The 11,724-nt window shown below is 30.0% G+C and overlaps 1 protein-coding gene across 1 annotated transcript; it reads left to right on the forward strand.

The window, feature by feature from the left end:
- The first annotated feature begins 3,797 nt into the window (after positions 1-3,797).
- On the forward strand, positions 3,798-10,713 carry LOC121114533 (uncharacterized). Its single transcript, XM_040708526.2, has 8 exons — positions 3,798-3,900; positions 6,498-6,796; positions 6,876-7,150; positions 7,225-7,349; positions 7,405-7,578; positions 8,779-8,987; positions 9,887-10,103; positions 10,161-10,713. Exons 1-8 carry the CDS (start codon positions 3,852-3,854, stop codon positions 10,502-10,504), a joined length of 1,692 nt encoding a protein of 563 aa, XP_040564460.1. The 5' UTR covers positions 3,798-3,851; the 3' UTR covers positions 10,505-10,713.
- Positions 10,714-11,724: the final 1,011 nt, after the last annotated feature.

The raw sequence follows: 11,724 nt of genomic DNA on the forward strand, positions 1-11,724 counted from the left end.
TAACATCACAGGTAAGTTATGGAACAGACTGTGATCCTTTGTATCACCCAGGTACTCAGTATTTGCCATTTGTTGTGGCAGAATGACTCAGCACATTCAGCAAACTGAACTTACTGAAGGAGAACTGCTACGATCTTGTAACAAAAGATCAGGTGCCCACCCGATTTTAATCTAATAGATTTTTTTTGTCTGAAGCTACCTTAAGGCAAACACGATCAAAGATCACTTAGCATTCATGCCCAGGGACTTCGTCATCAAGGCATGCTCCCAGTTCAGAGGCTCTATCAAGGACATGATTATATCGAGCAAGGCTCATGACACATGACATACAATTACTTTCTACATATTTCAAATAAAAATATGAAAAATTACGGATATTGTAAAAACGAAAGAGGGTTGTAGTTCTTCTTGTTCATCTTGTAGTTTTGTGTAGTATTTTTACACAAGCCTCACTTTTTAAGACTAATTGTATATGAAAACTGTTGGATTATATGACTATGACGTCAATCTTATATAATTTGTCCCCGACAGCTAAATCCTGATCAAAATTACAGGCTATAAATAAGAAAATGAAGCTTAATAACCCCTGACAGAGAACTACTTGGAAGAAAATATGACCAAATATTTTAAGTTTGGAGAGAAAGAGATTAAAAGAACTTTGTTGGTTATAGTTCTACGTTATAAAAATAGAATAACATATCTGTTTGAAATAGGCAATATTTTGTAAAATACAATATGAACGTCAATTCGAGCTAAGATTATTTCAATAGGACAGTTTTATATATTTACTTTCAAGACCCCTTAACCCGGATTATCACATCTATCATACGTGTTAAAGTAATTGTGTAAAGCCAATGTACTACTCATAACTTGACATACTGTAATTTTTTTAAAACAACAACTCTCTCTGTCAAAATGAAGAGGTCAGTGTCGCAGATAAAATGCGTCTCGCTAGGTGGCTTGAAAATCAACGCCAGTCTGATGGAGGAGTCGAATGTAAAATATCTAGGATATCTTCTTAACATCAGTTCAGGCTTTGATGATTGCAGTTCAAAGAAAATACTAATATTACCTAAAAAAGAAGATAGAGCATATAAAAGACAGAGGTCTCCTGTCTCTGAAAGAGGGAAAATAAACGATTCAAACATTAAAAAACATTCGCAAATAAGTAAAAATATCCTCAAAAGTAAGTGGATACAGTGGTAGTCTTAGATGAAGAGTGGAAAAAAGGACTGTTGTTCAAGCCCCCATGAATCCAAATCGAGTAAGTCCAGCCGGGAGGAGACATTCCCTCCCAAGGGATAAAAATAGAACACCGGCATAAATACAAAATTTATAAAATCATAAACCTTAGAGCCAGATGTCTTCTCTATTTCACTTCAACATCAATTATATTTCCAATGTACAACGGCGTCGAAAGTATTTATTTATTTACATTCGATCGGCTTCCCACATATTATTTGCCTGATAGATAAAAAGAAAGATGGTATAACGACAATATTGAATTTAGTCCCTAATACTCACTAAATATCAAGTTTCACTGGAGTAAAAAATATAACTCCAATCACACAGCTAAAATGTTTTCGTTAATAATATATAATATCAATTCAATTTCATCGACGTTAAGGTATTAAAAGTTTTTAATTATTTGAGTGCAATCAAAAACCTCCCAAATAAAAAGCTATTTAAACAACTTGATTTTTTATTAAAACAGTTATTCAAAGACAATACACCATAATAAAAGAACAAGTGAACACTTATGACTTATATTGTTAACTCCGTAGTCTGTCTTAGTAGAGCTTTAAAAATAATTAGCTACCTAAGAGGAGTTTCGTTTCCCAACGTAGTCGCTCTAATTGGTACAAGGTGTGAAGATATAAATGACATTGTCCACCTCTTCCCGAAAACTCATTCTTTTTTTTCACAAAAGCAACGAAAAAGACCAGCCATAACTCAAGAGGAATAATTGTCCTTGTAAAAAAGTTGTTTAGTCCTCAGATGAGAGAGTCAGATCATGAAGGGAATTATTTAGACCTAGAGATGGATTTCTTTGAACGAAAAACGACACTATATGCGTTATATGGTCCAAACTTCGAAAACATGCTTTGGTTCTCTAACATACCGAAAAAATTTGATCCAAAATCGGAGAGGGAGTGTCTAATAGTGGGTGACCTCACAATTACCTGCTACACGTCACGTGACGCTTCTGGCTATAGGGGTTCCGATAAAAAAAAAAATACCAAAGATATAGAAAAGGTTATCATTGAAAAAAATTATAGGACCTGGGGCTTGTGTTTTATGAGTTTGCACCAAAAATAAAAAGTATACGATCTTACAAAGAAACGGCAATACTTAAAAGAAAAAGCCAATAACCTTATGAAATATCTTTGGACTAATTGGGAAAAAACTTTGAATCAGATAACAGCTAACTCTGTGCAAGGCACCGCCATATTCTATTAATTCAAAACAAAATGACTTTGTACACAATTAATTGACAAATTTGAATAATATCGGTGAAATTCAAAATCTTTTGCAGTTCAATTCAATTCAGGTCTAGATAGATAACAAAATATCAAAAATAACTCAATCGAGGACTTTAAATAGGTTCCTACGATGTATGTATTTTATGTATGTAGAATTTTGTTGACATCAAAATGACCTTTATTTGTTGGAAAAGCACTGAGTTATTGCACTTTTTCTAAGCCATAAATTAAATTTTCTTCTCATACCTCCTCAATAATGACGTCACTTGTTCTTTTGAATTATATGTTTACATAGGTAGATGCCACATTAAGGTGCCTTTAAAAAACAAAATGTTATTATATCATGAAACAGTTCTGTTTTATTTTGAGGTTTTTCAATATATAAATAAAATGCCAAGAATCATACAGATATCTTACAAAATTAGAAAACCCTGGTGAATATGACTAATTATTTTAATTACGATATTTTTTTACGTATATTTTCATTTTGATACAATTTAAAATCAATATTTTATTTTATAGTGTCTTAAAATAATATGGATCAAAAGGAGATCAGGAAGTCGCGATTACTGTAGCGAATGCATTTTTAAGACAGAAATGGTACTTTACAGAAGAATTGGTTATGTTAGCTTAATTCAGCGTATTTATATTAGGCAGTTTATTTTTAATTTACTATAAAATTGATATAAATAACTAAATTTAATATATTTATGCAGAAAAAGACATAAATTAAAGAAAATTAACTTTAAATATAAAAAATAAAAATTAGTTTAAAATATTATAAAATAAAATATTGATTTTTAGTTGTATCAGAAGGAAAATATAGGTCAAATAAAATAATATATAACTTAGAATTAGTCATATTCACTAAAATATAAAGTTTTCGTGTTCTCAAACCATAAAATTTGTAGCAATTTTTTCCATCTAAATCCAGTAAATCTTTAAACTACACACACACACACAGCATTCACATTATATAGATTTGTAAAATAATTTTCATTTTTCTGATTCACAAAATGGATAGAAGGCTCTTATTACTATCATTGAAATAAAAATAAAATTTTCGTAATAACATATTTGACTTTAACCGAAAATACAAGTGGCTGAAAATAAAATGTCAAGTAAAAATAATTAAGTTCCTCAAATGAATATTCAAAACTTATTTCTTTAAAATATTAGACCACGTGATTTAATAAAATTATACTAACCTGTCAGTCAATGTCCAGTATTTTTTAGAAGCCTTAGTTTTTTTTTTTTTTTAATAACTTATGTAGTACTTTTTTTTAACACTTGTAGTGTTGTATGAAGGTATAATCATTCATATATTTTTGAATAAATCATTTGGGAACTGAGGATAAGCTTAACAAGATGTTTCTACTTTTGATTATTCTTTGGAATCATTTGTATCCAACACAAGGTGAGTCTGTTTTATATCACAAATTTCAAATATGTTTAAATCAAATTACAGTTCTTGTTAAGTAAAATATCCTGAATTAAAAAATATTTGTCCTTTGAATGTAAGTGAAAAAATATTTTTTTCTAAGTAAACCCCTAATTTGCAAATAATATGATTCGAAGAAACAATCCAAGAAAATATCCAATACCAAAAAAAATAAGTTAAAAAAATATGCAATTAAAAATATATTATCGTGTTCTGGTTTTTTGCTGCATAAGTTTAGAAAATATATATAAACCTACTTTATTCCTCTGTCTTTGTTATACGACATCCTTTTGTTATGTATCCTCGCCCATACGACACCTGGGAGGGGGCTAATATCAGATAATTTAAAAATGGACTATAGGAAGCCATGTTTAGCTGGTGGAGAGTGCTGTAATTTCAAGTGAAAAAATGAAGAGTAAGCTGAACCTTACTGATATAATATTCATACTTTTTTTGGAGGCACTCGCCAGTGGTTTTCAACTTCCCATAAGGAGGTTGTAGAAACTGAGGAAACTGCAGCACTCATTTCCAATGTTTATAAATCAAAAACTTTATTTTGTTGCAAGAGGACTACAAGGCATGGATGGCTCATGAAGAAAAGGAAAGATTTTAGAATTATCTATTCTTTAATCAGCGCGGTGCAAAGTGTGCATTCATACCTTTGATTCCTAATTTTCATTTCATTATTAATCCAATAACTTAGTTTTGAAGTTGTTTATTTTTCACAAATTTTTAAACTGGAATTTTTTTTCTTGGTATCTCAATCAATGTTATTTTTTTTTTTAGTCTAAACTGTTATCTTATTCTTTTATCTTTAGGAGAGAACATTCTTATAAAGTGGTAACCACTCTTGAGTGTCCTCAAACGACTTCAATTAAAGATGAAGATTTGTTGAAGAGCTATGAATGGAAGTCCTCATGGAGAGAAAGTACAAGACTCACTCAATATCCAAACTGGAACAGCTGGCTTTTAGTAATTATGAGCAAGGCTCACAGACTTTAAAAAAAATGGTTGCCGTGTAGAATTGTCACATCCTCTTTATATACAAACTAATCAAATGTTAGTGCTGAGGAGTGCTGGACTGTTCTGATTCTTAATTATCTTTACTTTTGCCATCAAAAATACTCCACCTTATCAAATTATTCTACTTCCCTTATAACGTGGTCCTGAGCCTTTCTGACTGGCTTATTGCAACATCCTCTACATACCACAAGGCTTTTAAAATTGAGTTTATAATTGTTGAGTCCCGGCATTATATTTCTTCAGTAATTGCTGAAAGAATTTCCATCATGCCTAGAATCTCTTTGTCCAATATAGACATCTCTAAAAATTTTGAGGATTTGGGGTTCCCCTCGAAAAAGCAGGTCTCGCCAGGACCTTTGCACTAATAATTAGAAGTTTATCTCAAGTCTTGTTTACGACCCGCTCGCTTATGTCCTTTATTTTTGCAATTCTTTCATCATTTTACAAAATGCAGTAATATTAGTTGTATGTATTCAAAGCTTTTGTTTTGGGTGAGCAAGAATAAACTACTGGAAAGGAAAATATGATCTTTAGGACTGGTCTCTTTGACTTTTAGTAACTACAAAAATGAAAATGATATTAGTTTCTGAACATTGAATAAATTTTGATTAAAATTTATCACAATCTTTAATGGATTCACTTTATACAATACAAACTACATTGTTTATATAGCTTTTATTTTATTTAAAAGGATAAAGTATAATTATTGGAAGTAAAATCCAGCAAATAAAACTGAGTGACGTCAATATAGTCTCCTATGTAGCATAACAATGGACTGAAAGTCGATTGAAGTACAGGAGATGAGTCCATAGGAGGTAAATACAATTAAAAACTACTATAGTACTCTAATTAAATTCTAACTATGTACTACAAAGGAAACATCAATTTATATTAAAAGAATTAAGCAAAAACACATTTTTGAAATATATAACTATTAAAAATTCAGCTGGTTCTCAAGAAAAAAAAACTTAACTTCAAGTGTTCACGTCAATTCATGAAAAAAAATTGATCTGGCGCAGTTAGTTGCAGGAAACAAAATTGCCACCCTTGTCCAAAGTTGGAACAATTCAAAATGTTTGTGGATTAGTAATACATCCAGTACAACTTGTATGGCAAAAATCTCATTGTTGCTCTTTTGAAATAAATAGTTACACGGATTTTAACAAAACGAGTCACCATTCCCCTTCATGAGATTAACCATATTAAGAAATTACTAATTTTTGATAAGATTTAAAATGAGGTGTATTGTGATTTTTTTGCTTGTTTGGGAAGGCAAATATATGTAAGATTGTTTTGCAATACCATTCTACAAAAAAAGAAAAATACGGAGCATGATCAATCTTTGAAACTGTGTCCAAATATTTTATAAACAGCTCATTTGTCATGAAAAACACATCGAAACAATTAAAATCCAAATTATAACATAAGTTTTCTCCCGTTTTGTTTCTTTTTAAGCCATATCAGTTGAATTATTTATGAAATTTTATATTTTTATTTTGTTAAGTTGAGAATAAATTGTCAAATTTTTCACATTTATTATTTCTTTAAAGGACAGGTGGTGTCGAATGATGGAATAAAAAGTGATCGAAGTATTCTATCTGATATTGGCCGTCGTTGGCCAAATGGTATCGTACCATATGGTGTTCATCCAAATGCCTCAAGTCTTGCGTTTGAAATAAAAAAAGGTATGGACTACATTGAGAAACAAACATGTGTGAAGTTTGTTAAAAGAAACACCGAGACTTCGTTCTTGTACATCATTGCGTCAGAAATTGAACAATGTAGTTCATATGTCGGTTATTTTTCAGATAAATTCACTCTTATGTCTTTGCACAACATAAAATGCAACGTAAGTCTGAAGGAAAAAATTACTCAAATATGTAATTATAATACTTGTAAATATGATTTTCATACTTTCTATAAAATAGAATGGAAGAACCATACAGCACGAATTGCTCCATGCTCTTGGGTTTACACACGAACATACACGTCCTGATAGAGATAACTATATGACAATTAATTGGGATAATATCAAAGAAGATGCATATCGAGAATTTTATAGATATGTCGAGAAAAGTAGTGATATAAGAGATTGCACAAAAAGCCCCCTCACAAATAAATCAGAATGTACACGCGAAGAATTAGTGACAACGGAGGGTTTACCTTACGATTATGGCTCAATAATGCATTATTCAGAAAATGCGTAAGTTGTTATAATAATAATTATTCCTAAAAATATTATTCCAATCAAAACTAATTATACATATTTTCTTCCAGTTTTAGTAAAAGTTCATCCAAAACAATTAAACCAATTCAAAAAGTTCCATTTGGAATAGAAATGGGAAAAGCTAGAAGCTTAAGCTACTGGGATATTTTAAAAATAAGGAAAGCTTACAATTGCTGTAAGTTTAATTAAATTTAAAGTCGAAACTCAGTTTTAAATGGGTTTGTTTTTAGCCATGTGCTTAACATTGGGCCTAAAAAAAACCTGTAAGTTCCCTTTCAAATATCGCGGGAAAATGTACTATACATGCACTGATGTTACCAGTGATACACCCTGGTGTGCAACAGAAGTTAGTGAAGAGACGAAAGAATATACCGAATATGACTACTGCGAACCAAGTTGTATAGGTGAGTCCATTATATGTGCAGTTACAGGGTCTGCAATAACAAGCAAGTCGATTACTATAACACAATCATTCTAAGTATGATAATGTTTATTCAAATATTTATTTAAGGAATATTATGTGTTTTAGAATCCATATTAAATTTTTATATTTTTAACAAGTATCGAAAAATATTTTTGGGCGAGCTTTTATCTTTTAAAATTGATGAACTATTTTACCAAAAATGTTAGTAAATTAAAAAAAAATCAATATTGCAATATTTTACCACCTTTGCGTTTTTTAGCAATTTATTTCAACTTATTGGCATTTGCGACTGTAAATTTGTGAGTTGGGCACTCTCCCGTGTTTATTACCAATAGCCCGCCAATAATTCTTAATGCAGCCACAAATTATGGGCTACAACGAATGGTTTGGAATTAATATATGTATCCATGAAACTATCAACAACTTGATAAATGGCCAGATGATTGTTCTGGTCCCCTAAGAGTCAGCATTGGACCTGTTGGTATTGTATTTTTTTTATTACTGCTTAGAGTTTACAAAAATAAGTACAATTAATAAAATGGTAGTTAAAAATTAACTTTGGTATTTTTTGGTCCACTTTTAATCAAAAAGTGTCATTTTAAAGCTATAAGGTAGGCTCAATAATTTGCTTTTGCAAACATATATTCTCCCTCCTCACAAAGTATCAATTTTTTACTTCACTTCATATAAAATTTTGGAGGAACTATATTACACTAATATAATTAGAGCTCCGTAGCTATATGACAACGTGGTCAGGAGAATTGGTACAAGAAATTATCATAGTTTAAATTGAATGGCCCGTAGTAGAAAATCAAATGAACAACAATTAAATAAAACCCCAAAATTACGAGCAAAAAGCTCTTTTTCTTTTTAAAAATCCGGGCAGTCTTTCTTTTTGTCATCATTTGGGCATTTTCCCGAATCTTTCCATCGATTAATATATTTATTGTAGAATGAATGCAAAATTATACGGAGGAAGGGGGGAAAATTAACTGAAATACCATCACTTTCACTAAACCTCTCTAAATATATTTAAAAAAACTGTTATTCGGCGTACTTGTTTTGTTGGAACCTGCAACTTTAAGATTTAATATTATTCAAATGCTGTTGTACATTTGAATTTATGCAAAAAAATCTTGATAAATTAGTTGATAAATCTTATAACTTTTGTAAACATCAGAATGTGGAACCTCCAACCATCCTTTTAAGTCTTGTAATCAAACTACAGAGGGAGAAAAAGGAACTGCTCAATTGGAAGATTATCCCTGGCATGTATTCATTTTGAAATGGAAGGAGGATGATGTGAAGTGTGAAGGGGCCATACTGACAAAACATCATGTCATCAGTGCAGCTAGCTGTATAAAAGAATATGAAGATGAAATACTAGTAGTAAGTAGAAATCATTATTAGATTGAATATATTTGCCTTCCTCAATGAACTGGGGTATGATGCTGGATGAGCAGGGGCGTCCGCAGGAGGTAGGCTGAAGCATCTATACTCACCTTATCAAATTACAGTTTTTTTTGTTTTTTACTTGATTTTTTCATCATTCGGGCAAATCCTGCAGCGAGTATAAAATTCAATATTTGATTTTTTCCCCAAATAGTTTATTTTTTTGTGAATAGTTTTGTATTTATGAAAAAAAATTCAAAATATTTAATTTTTGTGAATAGATATTGAATTTTGAATTTCTTTTCCAAAAACATTAAAAGTTGAAATTAATTTTTTAATGCTTTTTTAATATTAATATTTAATATTATTAGAGTAAGTAAAGTTTTTTATGCTTTTAACAAGAAAAAAAACATAATACATACATAAAACTATCAACATCGTTATATAATTACTAATATAAACAGGCTTATTATATATTTTTATTAGCAGGGGGGGGAGGGTTGATGAAGCTTTATTTTGGACCAAAACTACCTTTTAATGATGACTTTAAATACTAAAAAAGTCGCATTGGAACATGCTTGGTTAACATATACGTCTACATGCTGCGTTTGAGACTGATCTTTGAGACCATTTCGGATTATATGTGTGTTAACACCAAAAAATGAAAATAAATTAGATATTAAATGATGATGAGATGTTATAAAAGTTTTGAGGTGGCTTCAAAAAATTTTAAGGGGACTCAAGCCCACTCCTAATCCCCCTCCGCCCCCCCCCAAAAAAAAGTAGTTCCTATTGAGACCACTCGTAAAGACAAAAAAAGTACCGAGTTACAACGGGTTAAATTTTTTTAATAATGCATAAAAAATGTACTTATATTTTAGAATATCTTTTTCTAGATTAAAACAGGAAGTGTGGACAGTGAAGCCTTCTCAACTCGATATATATTGTATTCTATCAGCGATAAAGCATATCACCCAGACTACGACTCAACAACTCATGAAAATGACATTGTCATTTTAACTGCAGAATTTAACATTGTGCCAAATATAAATTTAATCCCAGTTTGTTTACCGCAAGTAAGCACTCACGACTTTACCAACATGCTTGCTACATGTAAGTAGATTATTTTGCATCCACTATCTCATTATCACAAAAATTTATGTATTATAGATACAGGAGTTGATATTCCGACAATTTCAACGCACACTAAATTAGGATTCCTTATTACAAAGATTGTAAATGACAACCAATGTCAAAGTTCCAATACGCTGTGTGCAAAAGCTATAAATACTTCCTTAATTGGAAATTGGGGATCGCCGCTAGTTGCAAAAGTTGATGGATCATGTGCTTTGATTGGAATACATTCAAAACAGACTGAAGGAGACGGAATTTTAAAGTTCACTCGTATTGATCGTTACTTGGATTGGATCAAACCGAGAATATTGCACTATTATATCGTATATAAAGAGTATAGCTTTTGGGAGTCCGTTAATGATGAAATTAATGGAAATTAATGATGAAATTAACACATAAATCTAACGTATTTTATTATAATTTAATTACATAATATAAATAAGTGTTGGATTCGAGTATTACTCGAACTAAAAAAAACTCAATTAAGACAAAAGTTTTCCTCAAATTAAGCGAAACATCCCAACCCCTCATCTCCTTTAGAGCCATCAGATGTAAAGGTCATGGTACTTATATACCAATGAATCTCTTAGATTAAAAAAAATATGGATCATTTTGTAAATTTGAGATAACTTTTTTCATCTCAAAATATATCCGCAAATTTTCAATGCTTAACGGGATTTAACATTTTTTTTTAAATTCCATATAGATTCTATTGCGTGTATCAACTTATGGCTGTTTAACCTCCATAAAATTGTCTAAATATAAAATGTTATTTGTCTTCAATGTTACATATGATATTAAAATTATCAGTAAAAAAATGAAAACGTTTTTTTACCATTATATTTTACACGTGTAAGTTCGTACTATGTTGCTTAATTTGACAAGGAGTTTTTATTTATATGAATTTAGTTTTAATAATATTCTATTTTTTTTAATTTTATAAATATATTTGTACTTATATTGTATGCTATTTACGATTTTTAATAAATATAAAATACATGTAAAAAAAAACAACTCAGAAATTAATGAAAAACCAACTATTAGAAAAATGTATAATCAATTATATGGATAGTACATTGGTCGAGGGATAACATACCAAATAATTGATAAATTACAAATCATAATAGCCTGCCACAAATTCGAGGGTCGAAGTATATCTTTTGGTATTGAAATTTTGTCTTTAAACGAATATAAAATTTTAATATTACTTTTTAAAATAATGTTATTGCTTTTTAATATTCAATTTTGTGTTTTGCATCATTTCTTATTTTCTTGTTTTTCGCATCCAATATCATTTTTTTTTTAAATATTACCTGAAATTGCGATAATAACATACAAATTTAAGCATTTTCAATAAAGAATATCCCTACTAAATTAAAAAGTAAGTTAAGTAGATTGAAGATGAGGAAGAATATGATGAACACATAATTTTACAAAGATATTTTATTCTCTCTAAAGATGTAAGATTTCTTTATTAATTTTCTAATATCAACATGGGTATTTTGGCGTCTTACTTTTCATTTAAGTAAATGTGAGCAAAAAAGTCATTGAAGTAAATTCAAAATATGATATTCATGTTACTTTCATTTCAACTTATGTA

This window comes from Lepeophtheirus salmonis, chromosome 3, assembly GCF_016086655.4.
Source record: "Lepeophtheirus salmonis chromosome 3, UVic_Lsal_1.4, whole genome shotgun sequence".
Classification (NCBI taxonomy): Eukaryota; Metazoa; Arthropoda; class Copepoda; order Siphonostomatoida; family Caligidae; genus Lepeophtheirus; species Lepeophtheirus salmonis.